General features: G+C 44.8%; 1 protein-coding gene across 1 annotated transcript in view; it reads left to right on the plus strand.

Annotated features, from left to right (window-relative positions):
* Window positions 1-282: 282 nt before the first annotated feature.
* PTGIS (prostaglandin I2 synthase) overlaps window positions 283-19,212 on the plus strand; it is a 62,001-nt gene continuing 43,071 nt past the window's right edge. Inside the window, 2 exon segments of the mRNA XM_069750820.1 lie at window positions 283-362; window positions 14,013-14,136. Coding sequence (XP_069606921.1) covers window positions 292-362; window positions 14,013-14,136 — 195 coding nt within the window. The 5' untranslated portion in view covers window positions 283-291.

The raw sequence follows: 19,212 nt of genomic DNA on the forward strand, positions 1-19,212 counted from the left end.
GAATTTTCAATTACACGAAAATGACATGGCAGTGCGCATGCTCGACCACCGCGCCATTCATTTCCTATGAGGCTGCCAACTACCGAGCTAAAAAAAAATAATAATACATTGCTGTGTACAAAATTTAGCGGGAAAGTGGATAAACACAAAATCAGCATAGTTTTGGGCTGGTGAGCACTAAAAAAGGCTGCAGCTGCTGCTGCTGTGTGAGTGGCCCGTGATGTCAGCTCATCACATCCTCCCTCCCCACGCAGGATATAAGTCCTGGCAGCTCCTCATCATCCCAGCACAATGATAACTCCGCTGCTCCTCGCCATCTCCCTCACAGCCCTCATCTGGGCAGCTTTTCTCAGGAGACGCAGGTGAGTGCATAAAGTTCTTCAACAGGGTGATAAACTCTGCAACGTCAAATCCTCTCTGTCTGTATTATCACCAGATTATTTATATATATATATATATATATATATATATATATATATATATATATATATATATATATATGTTTGTGTGTGGGGGGGAGATTATTTATATATGTGGGTGCTGATAAATGTATAGGAGTGTATAAATATATGTACGTTGTTTCCTAATATATAGATATACATATTTTAACCCCACTGTCCATTTATGAGGTTATAACTCTGGAACGCTTCAACGGATCCAGGTGATTCTGACACTGTTTTCTCAAGACATATTGTACTTTATGATAGTGGTAAAATTTCTTTGATATTACCTGCGTTTATTTGTGGAAAAAAAAAACGGAAATTTGGCACAAATTTTGAAAATTTCGCAATTTTCCAATTTTTTTTATGCCCTTAAATCACAGAGATATGTCACACAAAATACTTCATAAGTTACATTTCTCACATGTCTACTTTACATCAGCACAATTTTGGAAACAAATTTTTTTTTTTTGTTAGGAAGTTACAAGGGTTAAAAGTTGACGAGCAATTTCTCATTTTTACAACATCATTTTTTTTTTGGGGGGGGACCACATCACATTTAAAGTCATTTTGAGGGGTCTATATGATAGAAAATAACCAAATGTGACACCATTCTAAAAACTGCACCCCTCAAGGTGCTCAACCCCACATTCAAGAAGTTTATTAACCCTTCTGGTGCTTCACAGGAATTTTTGGAATGTTTTAAAAAAAAAAAAAAAAGAACATTTAATTTGTTTTCACAAAAAATTTACTTCAGCTCCAATTTGTTTTATTTTACCAAGGGTAACAGGAGAAAATGGACCCCAAAAGTAGTTGTACAATTTGTCCTGAGTACCCAGATACCCCATATGTGGGGGTAAACCACTGTTTGGGCGCATGGCAGAGCTCGGAAGGGAAGGAGTGCCGTTTGACTTTTCAAAGCAAAATTGGCTGGAATTGAGATGGAACGCCATGTTGCATTGGGGAGCCCCTCATGTGCCTAAACATTGAAACCCCCCACAAGTGACACCATTTTTGAAAGTAGACCCCCTAAGGAACTTATCTAGATGTGTGGTGAGCACTTTGACCCACCAAGTGCTTCACAGAAGTTTATAATGTAGAGCCATAAAAATAAAAAATATTTTTTCACAAAAATGAAATTTTTGCTCCCAATTTTTTATTTTCCCAAGGTTACCAGAAGAAATTGTACCCCAAAAATTGTTGTGCAATTTGTCCTGAGTACGCTGATACCCCATATGTGGCGGGTAACCACCGTTTGGGCGCATGGCAGAGCTCGGAAGGGAAGGAGCGCCATTTGTAATGCAGACTTAGATGGAATGGTCTGCAGGCGTCACATTGCGTTTGTAGAGCCCGTAATGTACCTAAACAGTAGAAACCCCCCCACAAGTGACCCCATATTGGAACCTAGACCCCCCAAGGAACTTATCTAGATGTGTTGTGAGAACTTTGAACCACCAAGTATTTCACTACAGTTTATAACGCAGATCCATGAAAATAAAAAATCATTTTTTTCCTACAAAAATGTTTTTTTAGCCCCCCAAATTTTTATTTTCCCAAGGGTAACAAGAGAAATTGAACACCAGATGTCGTTGTCCAATTTGTCCTGAGTACGCTGATACCCCATATGTTGGGGTAAACCCCTGTTTGGGCGCACGGGAGAGCTCAGAAGGGAAGGAGCACTGTTTTACTTTTTCAACGCTGAATTGTCTGGAATTGAGATCGGACGCCATGTCGCGTTTGAAGAGCCCTCTGGTTCTTGGGTGGGGCAGTACGACCCTGGGTACAAGTCAGTCCTGGTACACTCCTTACAGATGAATGGACAAAAATTTACACAGACATCTTCTAAAATCTTGTAAAAAGCCTTCAAAGAAAAGTGGAAGCTATTATAGCTGCAAAGAGGGGAACAACTGCATATCAATGCCTGTAGATTTAGAGTCTGAAATCATAGAAGCTCTTATAGGTATCACATGAAGTTGTTCTGATACTTGTGTCTATGTATGGCATGTTTATTAGTGTGTAGTATTTATAAATAGATTTAATAATAATAACCTTTATTTTTATATTGTGCTAACATATTCCGCAGCGCTTTACAGTTTTGCACACATTATCATTACTGTCCCCGATGGGGCTCACAATCTAAATTCCCTATCAGTAGGTCTTTGGAGTGTGGGAGGAAACCCACGCAAAAACGGGGAGAACATACAAACTCCTTGCAGATGTTGTCCAAGGTGGGATTAGAACCCAGGACTCCAGTGCTGCAATGCTATCCACTGAACCACCATGCTGCCCTTGCATTTGATTGTGTGTAGTCATGCCTCTAAGGAATAGCTTTCCTTCCTATGGATAAACTAGGATTTATCATTAGGATTTATTGATCATTGTCTCCATGCAGAATTGTCTGTGTCATATGTAGAGGCTCCTGCTCTCCTGAGAACTGTGGCAGCAAAGCAACAAGCATCACTCACTGAAGTAATGATCAAAATATTATATAAATAGTATAAGGGCCAGACTGGCCATCTGGCAATTCTGTCAAAAACCAGAAGGGCCTGTCTGACTGTGGGCTGCATTGTGTGCTACAATGTTAACAAAATTGGCATGCTCAGGACGCTGAAACTGTTAACAGTTGTGATGGAGCACAGAACCACCGACTCTGTCACTTACCCCAGGAGGCTTCGTTTAAGACTGCGAACTGCCAGAGGCCGGCGACACGCAGGGAATGTCGGTGGTAAGATGATGTGACTGCATTGTGTCACCAGCATCCACTGCAAGACAGGATAGAAAAGTACTGTAGATGGAAGATGAGGTGTCTGAATTAAGTAAGTTTAAGGTTTTTTTTATTTTGAGGGGGCTGTGGGGACCATCATACTATATAGGAGCTGTGGTGTGGACCATCATGCTATATTGGGGGCTGTGGGGGACAATCATACTATATAGGGGCTGTTAAGGGTACCATCATACTATATAGGGGACTGTGAGGTGAACCAATATACTATATAGGGGGCCATGGGATGGACCATCATACTGCATAGGAGAATGGTCGTCACTCCTTTTGATATCCTAGTTATGTCCTTAATGTCTGTACAAAACCCTTCTAAAATTGTAAAGTGCTGCAGAATATGTTGGTGATATAAAAATAAAAATTATTATTATTATTATTATAGGAGGCTGTGGGATAGACCATCATTCTATATAGGGGGCTATGGGATTGACCATCATACTATATAAAGAAATGCAGCGGAGGAATGAGCAGTAGACGTAAGTATTGTGTGTTGCATTCTAACAAGGGGTAAGTATACATATTAGTCCTTAATATTACGAGACTGAACACATTCCGGATAATATGAACACACAAGAACCTACCGAAAAATAAGGTAGGCCACAAGAATGTAAAGTTCAAATAAAAATAATTTTTATTAATACAAACGTAGTAAAAACATACATAAATATACTACAACTAAGCTATAAAAGTACCTCCGATCAATGAACAGATCTCTAATGAGCCCCACCTAATGCCTAAAGACAACGATTGTAGGTAAAAGCACTAAATAGTGACTAACCTAATGGCAAATGGAGTAAATGTAAGAGGGAAACAACCTATAAGTGTAACACTATTGCCTTATATTATATCACATAGCCGGGCCATAGGCCAAAGTGGGCTGTATCTGGCTAACTCATATGTGCTGCTGACAATTCATAAAAATTACTTATATGCCAGGTGAACAGTTACCACAACAGAAAATGATGATAGGCAAATGTAATAAGACTAATGGAAGGAAACCTCAAAACATAATTACCACAGTGGAGGCTACACGAGATCAGTGATGTCCCCTACGCGCGTTTCGATCGAGTTCTTCTTCCGGGGGCGTGTGCCGGAAGAAGAACTCGATCGAAACGCGCGTAGGGGACATCACTGATCTCGTGTAGCCTCCACTGTGGTAATTATGTTTTGAGGTTTCCTTCCATTAGTCTTATTACATTTGCCTATCATCATTTTCTGTTGTGGTAACTGTTCACCTGGCATATAAGTAATTTTTATGAATTGTCAGCAGCACATATGAGTTAGCCAGATACAGCCCACTTTGGCCTATGGCCCGGCTATGTGATATAATATAAGGCAATAGTGTTACACTTATAGGTTGTTTCCCTCTTACATTTACTCCATTTGCCATTAGGTTAGTCACTATTTAGTGCTTTTACCTACAATCGTTGTCTTTAGGCATTAGGTGGGGCTCATTAGAGATCTGTTCATTGATCGGAGGTACTTTTATAGCTTAGTTGTAGTATATTTATGTATGTTTTTACTACGTTTGTATTAATAAAAATTATTTTTATTTGAACTTTACATTCTTGTGGCCTACCTTATTTTTCGGTAGGTTCTTGTGTGTTCATTCTAACAAGGGGGCAGGGCTGGTTTTAGGCAAAGTGGGGCCCTAGGCAAAGTTTAAAATGGGGCCCCAAATGCTAACATATTGCACATCACACAGAAGCATTTCGGTTGTATTTACATGCAGTGAGTTCAGGCCGCTAAACAAGTGTGATCGACAATACTGAAGTCGTTGGACTCTTGTTTCACGGCCTCTTTCTGAGAAACAATGAAGGGGACAGAACGATCACTAGTAGATCACTAACAGATCACCATACAGTATCATGTTATCAGCAGCACATCTACAGTTTACACCGGCGATGTCCTACTGAGAACAATGATTTTTATTTCGGCATAAACAGTCCAATCACCCAATGAATATGCAGCATTTTGCTTGTTTAGTATAATGCACCCCATACTCCTCCATATATTATAATGTGCACCACAGTCCTCCATATAGTATAATGCACTTCTCACAGTCCTCCATATAGTATAATACACTCCTCATAGTCCTCCATATATTAAAATATACTCCTCAGTCCTCCATATAGCATAATACACTCCTCACAGTGCTCCATATAGTATAATGCACCACCAGTCATCCATGTAGTGCAATTCACTTCCCATAGTATAATGCACCCCATAGTTCTTCATATAGTATAATGTCATAGTCCTCAATACAGTATAATTCAGCCCACATATAGTATAATGCAGTCACCACCCCACAGAGTATAATGCAGCCACCCCACAGAGTATAATGTAACCTCCCCATAGAATATAATGCAGCCCCCCATAGAGTATAGTGTAGCCCCCTCATAGAGTATGATGCAATCACCCCTCATAGAATATAAATATAATACAGCCCCCCATAGAATATAATGTAGCCCCGAACAGGATATAATACAGCCCACCTCCCCATAGAATATAATGTAGCCCCATCAAAGAGTATGATGCAATCATCCATCATAAAATCTTATAAAGCCCCCCACAGAATATAATGCAGCCCCCCATAGTATATAACACAACCTCCTCCATAATGTATAATGTACCCCCAAATATATAACACAGCCACATAGTATGTAACACAGCCTCCCATAGAATATAATATACCCCCATAGTATATAGCACAGCCCGCATAGTAGTATATAGCACAGCCATACAGTAGTATATACTGTAACACAGCCCACACAGTAGTATATACAACAGCCCACACAGTAGTATACAGCACAGCCCACACAGTAGTATACAGCACAGCCCACACAGTAGTATACAGCACAGCCCACACAGTAGCATACAGCACTGCCCACATCCCCCTTCCCTCGCCTCCTCTCCCCTCCTGAGAATGGCTCCACAGTCCAGTAAAAAAAAAAAAAACAAGCTCCTTACCTCTCCTCGTGCTGTCCCCTGCTCCTGTGTTGGCGGCTGCCGCCGCACTGCCTGGCACACAGTGAGTGCACGATGATGTGCACCCGCAGTGTCAGAGGCAGAGCAGGGAATGATGGGAGAGGGAGCGTCAGGTGACGCTCTCTCCTCCATCATTGCTTTGAACTGTACCAGCAGACGCCGGTATAGTTCAATGCGGCCGGGGAGTCGGCGCTGGCGGCAGGCGGGCCTCAGGCAGCTGCCTGGTCTGCTTGCCCCTAACGCCGGCCTGCAAGGGAGAACCGGGGTGGTAGTCATAGCCGGGTCACTTAAAGTCACAGTCCACAAAGAGTCCACTGAGCCAATGGTCAGCGAGCACCCCAACCCCCTTGTACATAAAAGAAAAAAGAACGAGCAGGACGGATGTACCTCGCACAATATTTACCTTTGCTTTTCCCCAGCCGCGACAGTCCAGGGTATTAAAGTCCAAGGGATACAATACTGCCTTCCTGCTCTTTCCCTGACATTTTCCGCGGCTGCACCCACTACAGCCACGGTAGCCAAAATTGAGCAGCAGTCCACTCGCTGGGATCTGGATGCTTTAGTCTCTTCAGCGGGGGCCCTTCCGAATTCCTGGAGCTGTGTTGCGGTACTTCAGTCTTTAGTTTGGGGCAGCAGATTTGGTTCCCTCCTGGGATCTGGCAATGCCCCGGCTGTTCCCATGCATCTGCCCAGGACCAACATGCCCGGTCAACTGAACTGGAAGCAGCAGCTTCCTGTTCCTTGGGCTGCTAGTGCTAGTCCAGCCCACAAAACTAACCCTTTACTGTCCTTAACCGAACTTTACACAACATAGGTTCATAACAGTGCAAACACAAGAGACATCACAACACATACAAGACAATTAAAGGGGAACTCTACATGATACAACATTGCAAACGTAGCACTTGCATTACATTACATAAAGTAAATACAACAGCAGACACATATTATCATATATGACAGCAATAATCCGGATTACGTACCGGTAATGCTCTTTTAATGAGTCACGACAGCACCTCACATGAGAGAGAGGGATCCGCCCATAGGAACAGGAAACCTACAGAATAAAAGGAGGCGGTCCCCTCTCCTCCTCAGTTTAGTTTACAGAGTATAAAAAGGGAACCGCAAAAGTGTTAGTATTCATTCTTATTCAATAACATAAAAATTTCTTAACCCTATACAACCATTACTTCTCTGAACTTAAAGAAAAGTGCTGTGCATAATTTAGGGAGGGTAATACATGGGTGCTGTCGTGACTCATTAAAAGAGCATTACCGGTACGTAATCCGGATTTTTACTCTTCGTCACGACAGCACCCCACATGAGAGATTTTCAGAGATTCATTATTTGGGTGGGATTACTGTACTGAGCACAGCTCTACCAAAGGTCAAATCAGAGGAAGCAGAAAGGTCAAGTCTGTAATGGTTGTAAAAGGTAGAAGGTGAGGACCAGGTTGCGGCCTTACATATCATATGGATCGGTACATCTGCATGTTCCGCCCAAGAAGAAGCCATGGCCCGCGTGGAATGCGCTTTAATCCCCACTGGTGGGATTTCGCCCCTTGATGTGTAGGCTAGACAGATGGCTTCTCTAATCCATCGAGAAATGGTAGCCTTTGTGATCCCATATCCTTTCCTCAGGCCCTGAAAGGAGATAAGCAGAGCCCTACTCTGCCTCCATGTTTGAGATCTCTCTATATACGTCAGGATAGCTCTTCTGACATCTAAGGTGTGCAACCTATGTTGTTCTGGGTTTGCAGGTGTATTAAAAAAGGAAGGCAGAATTATCTCCTGAGATCTGTGATAGGTGGATGCTACTTTAGGGAGGTATGAGGGATCAGGTTTTAGGACAATTCTATCCTGAAATACCACTAAGAAAGGCGGGTCTACTGATAGAGCCTGGATATCACTAACCCTTCTAGCTGAGGTAAGGGCTACCAATAAGGCGACCTTGTATGTTAGGACCTTTAGAGGTATGGTATCTAGTGGCTCAAATGGGGAGTCAGTTAAGGCCTCTAAGACTAAATTCAAATCCCACGGAGGTAGACGGGGAATATGGACCGGATTGGAACGTTCACAGGATTTGATAAACCTGGAGACCCATTTGTTGGCTGCTATGTTGTCCCCATACAAGGCTCCTAAAGCTGAGATCTGAACCCTTAAGGTGTTCACCGATAAACCTAATTCTCTTCCTCTTTGTAGGAATTCTAGAATCGGAACTATCGGAATCTGCTTAGAGAATGGTTTTGTATGAAAATCTAAGAATTTCTTCCATACCCTGCTGTACAATACGGTGGTAGATCTTTTCCTACTCAACAATAGGGTGTTAACTAGTTGTTCCGAGAACCCTCTAGATCTTAACAACTGCCTCTCAAATTCCACGCCGTCAAGTGAAGACCTTTCACTTGCGGGTGGAAAAATGGGCCCTGAGACAGCAGTTCCCTGTGTGAAGGAAGGATCCATGGATCGCAAAGAGACATGCTCTGGAGACACGAGAACCATGGTCTTTTTGGCCAGAAGGGCGCAATCAGGATTACTCTGGCTTGGTCCCTCCTGATCTTCCTGATCACTAGAGGTATCAGAGACATTGGAGGAAAGGCGTATGCCAGTTTGAAGCTCCAAGGATGGTGAAGAGAGTCCAACATATCTGGGTGATCCATGAGGTTCAGGGAAGCGAATGTCTTTACCTGTCTGTTGTCTCTTGTGGCGAACAGATCTATTTGGGGTACGCCCCATGCTTCTGTTATCATGTTGAATATGTCCTTGTTTAATGACCATTCCCCTTGTCGTAGCCTGTTTCGGCTGAGGTAGTCCGCCTTGGTGTTTTCTGCTCCTTTGATGTGCAGGGCTGTTAAGGATGGAAGATGAACCTCTGCCAACTGGAGGATGTTTGCTGCTACATTCATCAGGGTTCCTGATCGTGTACCTCCCTGACGGTTTATGTACGCCACTGCGGTGGAATTGTCTGACAGAACTCTCACATGCTTTCCCTGAACCTGTGGAAGAAAATGATTTAGGGCATATTCAACTGCTTTTAACTCCTTCCAATTTGAAGAACACTCCTGCTCCGCCTGATTCCAGGTGTCTTGGATCAGACTATCTTCCATATGTGCGCCCCAACCCACAGGGCTGGCGTCAGTGATAATTGTTTTGGAGGGAATTATCATCCATGGTACACCCCCTGAAAGGTGATCCATGTCTAACCACCAGCTCAGGGATTCAATTACGTCACTGGAGAGAGTGATTTTACCCTCTAAATGTACTTCCTTCTGAATGGATAATATTTCATACTGCAATTGACGGGTATGATATTGAGCCCACAGTACGACTGGTATACATGAGGACAGTGATCCTAGTAAGGACATGGCCTTCCTCAGGGTCATACGGGGCTTTGATACTGCCTCTGACACCTTTGTTTGAATAATTATTTTCTTTGACTGTGGCAAAAAACTCCTCTGACTTACAGAATCTAGTTGAATTCCCAGAAATATCTGGATGGTGTCTGGATTCAACCTGGATTTTTCGTAATTCACGATCCAACCTAGACCCTGCAAGGATGAGATCGCATTAGATAACCGCATTTCACATTGGTATCTGGAATTTCCGATAACAAGAAAATCATCCAGGTAGGGTATTATAAGAGTGTTTTGCTGGCGTAAGTGAGCCATCACTTCTAGGATCACCTTTGTAAAGATGTGGGGAGCCATAGAAAGCCCAAAGGGCATTGCTACATACTGGAAGTGACGAACCTGTCCTGCCAGGATGACTGCTACCCTTAGATACTGCTGATGTTCGGCATGTATAGGAAGATGATAATAGGCATCTTTTAGGTCGATTCCGGCCATGACACACCTAGGAAACAAGAGCTTGATGGTAGAACTAATAGACTCCATTTTAAAAGTTCGATTATATAGAAAGGAATTTAATTTCTTGAGATTAATGATGGTTCTGAATGAACCATCTGGTTTTTTGATCAAAAACAAAGGGGAGTAAAATCCCCTTCCTCTTTGATCTTGGGGAACCTCTACCAACACTTTTTTAGATAGGAGAGAAATAATCTCGGACTCTAGAGCCTCTTGTTGTTCTTGTCCCTTTGGAGATGTTATTATAAAAGAATCCCAAGGGATTCTAAAAAATTCTAATTTAAGACCATCTTTTATAATGTCCAGGATCCAACGGTTGGATGTTATATGTTCCCACTTGGATAGAAAAAATTTTAATCTGCCGCCTACTTCAGGGTTAGCGGTACTTGCCACGTTTTGCATTGTAAGACCCGGTAAACAGGGCTCCTTTTTGCTTAGGGTCTTTCGCCTCCCAGCGATCCCTTTGCTCAAATGGTTTCCTGGAAAAGGGTCGTCTCCTGAATGCTCTCCTGTAAGACGGAAGATACTGATTAGGAAAACCTTTCTTCCGTTCTCCTGCTTTCTTTAAGATCTCATCCAGAGTCTTCCCGAAAAGGAACTCACCCTGGCAGGGGAGCGCACAAAGCTTTGCCTTTGCCTGTGCGTCCCCTTTCCAGTTCTTCAACCAGAGTGCTCGCCGGGCTGTGTTTGTTAAGCCGGCTGACCTGGCTGCTAGGCGTAGCGAATCTACTGAGGCGTCTGCCAGGAATGCTACAGCCTCCTTCATCAGAGGGATCTTTGGTAGAATGGAGTCTCTTGCAGTTCTACCTCTGATCTGCTCCTCCAGTTGTTCCATCCAAACCAGCAGAGATCTCGCCGTACAGGTAGCAGAGATGGCTGGTCGGAATGCCCCTGTATTGGCCTCCCAAGATTTTTTAAGCAGGGCCTCTGCTTTACGGTCCAACGGATCCGTTAGCATCCCTGAATCCTCTACAGGCAAGACTGACTGTTTTGAGGTTGAGGCTACAGCTGCGTCCACTTTTGGCACTTTCGACCAAGTATTCAGCTCCTCGTCGCTAAAGGGATATCGCCTTTTAGAGGAAGATGGTAGAAAACCTCTGGCGCTCTGTTTGTCCCACTCTTTTTTAATTAATTCTTTAACGGTTGCGACAACGGGAAAGGATCTGCGCTTCCTTTGTCCTAACACCGCGAACATAATGTCCTGAGCTGATTTTTTTCCCTTTCTCATCAGGGCACCCCAACGTGTTTCTGACTGCTTTTACCAGGCTGTCCACGCTGCTGTTAGGCAGACATAACCCCCCTTCATCTTCGGATGAACTCGGCCGAGTTTCCGACTCATCTGAGGACTTATGCACCTCCTCCGATTCTGGATTTTCCGGAGATGGGGATCTGCTAGGTTGGCGGGAGCTAGAGATACTAGCCTGTGACAGTCCCTGCATCTCTTCTCGAATCATGGCTCTAACGTCAGATGGAGTCATAATGTTTTCCTGACGCAAGGTCAGTATGATGCAATCTGAGCATAACTTCTTCATATAGGAGTCTGGAAGGGGCTGTGAACATAAAGCACATTCTTTGTGCTTGGACTTGTGTGCCTTTTTCCTGGACTAAAGGAAGGGGACATAGGAGGAACATACATCAGCATATAGGTAGAGAAGTCTTTAAACTCACCCAGAGAAGCTGACAGGTACCGGATCTGGAGGCGGATTCTTTGAGGGATCTTTTTGCTTGGTGGAAGATCGCTCCTGACGACCACCATCTTTAATGCTGCTTCTGGCGCTTTTCTCCTTACTAGGAGAGCGCTCTGATACTACAAGGTGCGTTTCGTCGGCCGGTGAAGCCATACTCACATCCACACACCGGCCGACAGTAGCGCTGCAGCTTTTAAAAGTGGCGCCGAATCTCCTGCCTCCCCGGCCCGAACCCGGAAGTGCTCCAGCGACTTCCGGGTCAGACGCGCCGCTCATTCCTCCATGCGGCAGCGGCTGCTTATTTAGCCGGCCGCTTTGAGTGCGCGCGCCCTCATGGAGCCGGGCGGACCAGCGGTGACCGGACCTGGACCATGGCCATCCATCAGACGAGGGGGGAGGCTGTACACAGTGGCTCCCCCGCCGCTGCTACTGGAACCGCAGCCCCTGCCGTTCCTTACAGAGACCGACGCAGGCGGGTGCATGGCCCAGGATCTTCTGTAGGTACGTCCTGGGATTCCCATAGGAACAGGAAACCTAAACTGAGGAGGAGAGGGGACCGCCTCCTTTTATTCTGTAGGTTTCCTGTTCCTATGGGCGGATCCCTCTCTCTCATGTGGGGTGCTGTCGTGACGAAGAGTAAAATACAGCACAGTACAGTTAACTCAACAAAATGCACAAGGTCGACACGGGGGAGAGAGAGGTTCCTACCACCTTCTTACAGCATTATACTGTGTATGTGGGGGGCTGCATTAAACTGTGCATGTTTTTGTGGGGGTGCTGCATTATACTGTATGTGGGGGGCTGCATTATACTGTGTGGGGGGACTGCACTATACTGTATACTGTATGTGGTGGGGCTGCAATATACTCTGTGTGTGGGGGCTGCATTATACTGTGTAGTGGGGGGCTGCATTATACTGGGTATATGGGGGCTGCATTATACATTGTGGTGGGGGGCTGCACTATACTCTGTGTGTGGGGACTGTACTATACTGTGTTTGTGGGGGCTGCATTACACAGTGAGGGGCTGCATTATACAGTGTGTGGTGGGGGCTGCCAATACTCTGTGTGGGGGGCTGCATTATGCTCTGAGGAAGCTACATTATACTCTATTAGGGGGCTACATTATACTGTGTGTTTGGGGCAGTATTAAACTCTATGAGGGGGTGTGCAGTATACTCTGAGGGGGGCTGCAGTATACTCTTAGTGGGCTACATTATGCTTTATGAGGGGATTACATTATACTCTATAAGGGGTCTGCATTATACTCTGAGGGGGTCTGCATTATAGTCTGAGGGGGCCTGCATTATACTCTGAGGGGGCTGCATTATACTCTGAGGGGGCTGCATCATGCTTTATGAGGATACTAAATTATACTCTGAGGGGGGCTGCATTATACTTTGAGGGAGGCTGAGTTATACTCTGCGGGAGGCTGCATTATACCCTATGAGGGGGCTACATTATGCTGTGTGTGTGGGGCTGCATTATACTCTGAAAGAACTACATTATGCTCTGAGAGGGATACATTATACCGTGTGTGTGGTCAGAATTATACTCTGAGAGGGCTGCATTATATTCTGAGGGGGCTACATTATACTGTGTGTGTGGGGCTGCATTATACTCTGAAAGAACTACATTATGCTCTGAGAGGGATACATTATATTCTGAGGGGGCTACATTAAACTGTGTGTGGCTACAGTATACTCTGAGGGGACTGCATTATATTCTGAGGGGGCTGCATTGTACTCTGAGGGGACTACATTGTACTCTCAGGAGTCTACATTATACTGTGTATGGGACTGCAGTATACTCTGAGGGGGTTGCAGTATACTCTGAAAGGGCCTGCATTGTACTCTGAGGAGGCTGCATTATACTCTATCTAGGACCATGGTCAGTGCATTATACTACTGTATATGTACTATCTGGGACCTGGATTATACTGTATTGAGGACTATTTGTACCCATCATTCTTCCTCAGCTGGAGTAAGGAGTCCGAGAAACAAGCGTTGAACAATTTCAATATTGTCGATCACGCTCGTTTAACTCCCTGAACTCAGCACATATAAATACAACAGAAATGTTTCTGTGTGATGGTGCAATATGTGAACATTTGAGGCCCCACTTTAAATAAATCCAGCACCTGCTTAAGAGCGTGTAAGCCTGTAATGTTGATGCTACTTGATGATGATGATGATGGAGTCAGTAGTTCAGTGACACAGAATGATTATTACTAAACTTGATGTCTTCTGTTTCTAGACGGAATGACGAGCCACCCCTAGACTGTGGACTCATTCCATGGCTAGGACATGCACTGGAATTTGGAAGTGATGCAGCCACGTTCTTAACACGTATGAAGGCAAAACATGGAGACGTATTCACAGTGAGTAGCCGTCACCAATATTAATAATGTATGCTTATGGTTCAATCTGCCCACTTGGAACACGAAACCACATGGTTTTTATATCATAAACAGAATAATGTTTAATTTCACTGGTTGTACAGTACTAAAGACAAAATCATAAACACAAAATCCCTAGCCTTGTCCAGGCACTAACTAAAAATACAGAACCTGGCTACTCAGACGTGGCTGAGCTAGTCTCAGTTTGGTCACACAGAACAGCAACCGTCAATAGCAAACAGTGATACTTGCAGTTTGGTGCACATAGCCTGTGCTGTCTCTTCTCAGATTCTGGCTTGTCCAGCTCCAACACAACCCACTCTGCTCAGCTTCTCCCAGCTGACTGACTAGTGAACATATGTCTTGGTTATAGTCCTAGCTATCCAGGTGCACCTAATCAGGACTTGTAGTGATAGGATTTAACCCTAGCTTACCTGACTCTCCTGCAATACTAAGGCTGCTTTCACACATCAGGTTTTTTCTTTCAGGCACAATCTGGATCCGTTTTTTTCTTATGCCGGATCCGTTTTTTTCCCATAGAGTTGTATTAGCGCCAGATTGTGCCTGAAGGACATGCGTTTCATCTGTTTTGTGCCAGATCCGTCCCTTCAGGCTTTTTTTGCCGGACACAAAAAACGTCTACTGCAACGTTTTTTGTGTCCGGCGAAAAAGTCTGAAGGGACGTTTCCGGCAATAAACGCATGAAACGGATGTGTGAATGAACGTTTCCGGCTACCGAATCCATTTTTTACACATTGAGCATGCCCAGAAGCTTTGCTTTTGATTCTGGCATTGTCAGTTCACTGTATGTGCTCTGACCTCCATGTCCATTGTGATTCTGAATTGCCTTTCATAACAGTACAGGAAGCCAAAAGTGCTAATGATTCTCAATAGAGGGAAAAAAGTTCTGAGACCATTTTTTTTTCTTTGCACTGTGTTTTGTCTTTTTTTTTTCCCCCTAGACATTTGGGTGGTTCAGGACACAGGTGTAGCAATGGACATTAAAGGTCTGTCTTCATGTGTGGATCAGCTCACGGCAAGAGTTCAAAATATTCAAGATTTTGTGGTCCAGAATTCTTTGCTTGAACCGAGAATTCCTATTCCAGATTTGTTTTTTGGAGATCGAACTAAATTTCTGAGTTTCAAAAATAATTGTAAACTATTTCTGGCTTTGAAACCTCGCTCTTCTGGTGACCCAATTCAACAGGTTAGGATCGTCATTTCTTTTTTGCGCGGTGACCCTCAGGACTGGGCGTTTTCTCTTGCGTCAGGAGATCCTGCATTGAGTAATATCGATGCGTTTTTCCTGGCGCTTGGGTTGCTGTACGATGAGCCTAATTCAGTGGATCAGGCAGAAAAAAATTTGCTGGCTCTTTGTCAGGCTCAGGATGAGATAGAGGTATATTGTCAAATTTAGAAAGTGGTCAGTGCTCACTCAATGGAATGAATCTGCGCTGGCAGCAATATTCAGAAAGGGTCTCTCTGAAGCCCTTAAGGATGTCATGGTGGGATTTCCTATGCCTGCTGGTTTGAATGAGTCGATGTATTTGGCCATTCAGATCGGTCGACGCTTGCGTGAGCGTAAACCTGTGCACCATTTGGCGGTATTACCTGAGCTTAAACCTGAGCCTATGCAGTGTGATAGGACCTTGACCAGAGATGAACGGCAAGAACATAGACGTCTGAATGGTCTGTGTTTCTACTGTGGTGATTCCACTCATGCTATCTCTGATTGTCCTAAGCGCACTAAGCGGTTCGCTAGGTCTGCCACCATTGGTACTGTACAGTCAAAATTTCTTCTGTCCGTTACCTTGATCTGCTCTTTGTCATCGTATTCTGTCATGGCATTTGTGGATTCAGGCGCTGCCCTGAATTTGATGGACTTGGAATATGCTAAGCGTTGTGGGTTTTTCTTGGAGCCCTTGCAGTGTCCTATTCCATTGAGAGGAATTGATGCTATGCCTTTGGCCAAGAATAAGCCTCAATACTGGACCCAGCTGACCATGTGCATGGCTCCTGCACATCAGGAGGTTATTCGCTTTCTGGTGTTGCATAATCTGCATGATGTGGTCGTGTTGGGGTTGCCATGGCTACAAGCCCATAATCCAGTATTAGATTGGAAATCCATGTCGGTGTCCAGCTGGGGTTGTCAGGGGGTACATGGTGATGTTCCATTTCTGTCAATTTCATCATCCACTCCTTCTGAGGTCCCAGAGTTCTTGTCTGATTACCGGGATGTATTTGATGAGCCCAAGTCCAATACCCTACCTCCGCATAGGGATTGTGATTGTGCTATCAATTTGATTCCTGGTAGTAAATTCCCAAAAGGTCGATTGTTTAATTTGTCCGTGCCTGAGCACACCGCTATGCGCAGTTATGTGAAGGAATCCCTGGAGAAGGGGCATATTCGCCCGTCATCGTCGCCATTAGGAGCAGGGTTCTTTTTTGTAGCCAAGAAGGATGGTTCGCTGAGACCTTGTATAGATTACATCCTTCTTAATAAGATCACGGTTAAATTTCAGTACCCCTTGCCATTGTTATCTGATCTGTTTGCTCGGATTAAGGGGGCTAGTTGGTTCACAAAGATAGATCTTCGTGGTGCGAATAATCTGGTGCGAATTAAGCAAGGTGATGAATGGAAAACTGCATTTAATACGCCCGAGGGTCATTTTGAGTATCTCGTGATGCCGTTCGGACTTGCCAATGCTCCATCAGTGTTTTAGTCCTTTATGCATGACATCTTCCGAGAGTACCTGGATAAATTCCTGATTGTGTACTTGGATGACATTTTGATCTTCTCGGATGATTGGGAGTCTCATGTGACGCAGGTCAGAATGGTTTTTCAGGTCCTGCGTGCTAATTCTTTGTTTGTGAAGGGATCAAAGTGTCTCTTTGGTGTGCAGAAGGTTTCATTTTGGGGTTCATCTTTTCCCCTTCTACTATCGAGATGGACCCCGTTAAGGTCCAAGCCATCCATGATTGGACTCAGCCGACATCTCTGAAAAGTCTGCAAAAGTTCCTGGGCTTTGCTAATTTTTATCGTCGCTTCATCTGCAATTTTTCTAGTATTGCTAAACCATTGACCGATTTGACCAAGAAGGGTGCTGATGTGGTCAATTGGTCTTCTGCTGCTGTGGAAGCTTTTCAAGAGTTGAAGCGTCGTTTTTCTTCTGCCCCTGTGTTGTGTCAACCAGATGTTTCTCTTCCGTTCCATGTCGAGGTTGATGCTTCTGAGATTGGAGCAGGGGCTGTTTTGTCGCAGAGAGGTTCTGGTTGCTCAGTGATAAAACCATGCGCTTTCTTTTCCAGGAAGTTTTCGCCTGCTGAGCGTAATTATGATGTGGGCAACCGAGAGTTGCTGGCCATGAAGTGGGCATTCGAGGAGTGGCGTCATTGGCTTGAAGGAGCTAAGCATCGCGTGGTGGTATTGACTGATCATAAGAACTTGACTTATCTCGAGTCTGCCAAGCGCTTGAATCCTAGACAAGCTCGTTGGTCGTTGTTTTTTGCCCGTTTTGACTTTGTGATTTCGTACCTTCCGGGCTCTAAAAATGTGAAGGCGGATGCTCTGTCTAGGAGTTTAGTACCCGACTCTCCGGGTTTATCTGAGCCGGCGGGTATCCTCAAGGAAGGAGTAATTGTGTCTGCCATCTCCCCTGATTTGCGGCGGGTGCTGCAAAAATTTCAGGCTAATAAACCTGATCGTTGCCCAGCGGAGAAACTGTTTGTCCCTGATGGGTGGACGAATAGAGTTATCTCTGAACTTCATTGTTCGGTGTTGGCTGGTCATCCTGGAATCTCTGGTACCAGAGAGTTAGTGGCTAGATCCTTTTGGTGGCCCTCTCTGTCGCGGGATGTGCGTGCTTTTGTGCAGTCCTGTGGGATTTGTGCTCGGGCTAAGCCCTGCTGTTCTCGTGCCAGTGGGTTGCTTTTGCCCTTGCCGGTCCCGAAGAGGCCTTGGACACATATCTCTATGGATTTTATTTCTGACCTTCCCGTTTCTCAAAAGATGTCAGTCATTTGGGTGGTCTGTGATCGCTTTTCTAAGATGGTCCATCTGGTACCCTTGTCTAAATTGCCTTCCTCCTCTGATTTGGTGCCTTTGTTCTTCCAGCATGTGGTTCGTTTGCATGGCATTCCAGAGAATATTGTTTCTGACAGAGGTTCCCAGTTTGTTTCGAGGTTTTGGCGAGCCTTTTGTGGTAGGATGGGCATTGACTTGTCTTTTTCCTCGGCTTTCCATCCTCAGACTAATGGCCAGACCGAGCGAACCAATCAGACCTTGGAAACATATCTGAGATGCTTTGTTTCTGCTGATCAGGATGACTGGGTGTCCTTTTTGCCTTTGGCTGAGTTCGCCCTTAATAATCGGGCCAGCTCGGCTACCTTGGTTTCACCGTTTTTCTGCAATTCTGGGTTCCATCCTCGTTTCTCTTCTGGACAGGTTGAGTCTTCGGACTGTCCTGGTGTGGATACTGTGGTGGACAGGTTGCAGCAGATTTGGACTCAGGTAGTGGACAATTTGACCTTGTCCCAGGAGAAGGCTCAACTTTTCGCTAATCGCAGACGCCATGTGGGTCCCCGACTTCGTGTTGGGGATCTGGTTTGGTTATCTTCTCGTCATATTCCTATGAAGGTTTCCTCTCCTAAGTTTAAACCTCGTTTTATTGGTCTGTATAGGATTTCTGAGGTTCTTAATCCTGTGTCTTTTCGTCTGACCCTCCCAGATTCTTTTTCCATACATAACGTATTCCATAGGTCATTGTTGCGGAGATACGTGGCACCTATGGTTCCATCTGTTGAGCCTCCTGCCCCTGTTTTGGTGGAGGGGGAATTGGAGTATATTGTGGAGAAGATTTTGGATTCTCGTGTTTCAAGACGGAAACTCCAGTATCTGGTTAAATGGAAGGGTTATGCTCAGGAGGATAATTCCTGGGTTTTTGCCTTTGATGTCCATGCTCCCGATCTTGTTCGTGCCTTTCATGTGGCTCATCCTGGTCGGCCTGGGGGCTCTGGTGAGGGTTCGGTGACCCCTCCTCAAGGGGGGGGTACTGTTGT

This window comes from Ranitomeya imitator, chromosome 2 (genome assembly GCF_032444005.1).
Source record: "Ranitomeya imitator isolate aRanImi1 chromosome 2, aRanImi1.pri, whole genome shotgun sequence".
In the NCBI taxonomy this organism is placed as follows: domain Eukaryota; kingdom Metazoa; phylum Chordata; class Amphibia; order Anura; family Dendrobatidae; genus Ranitomeya; species Ranitomeya imitator.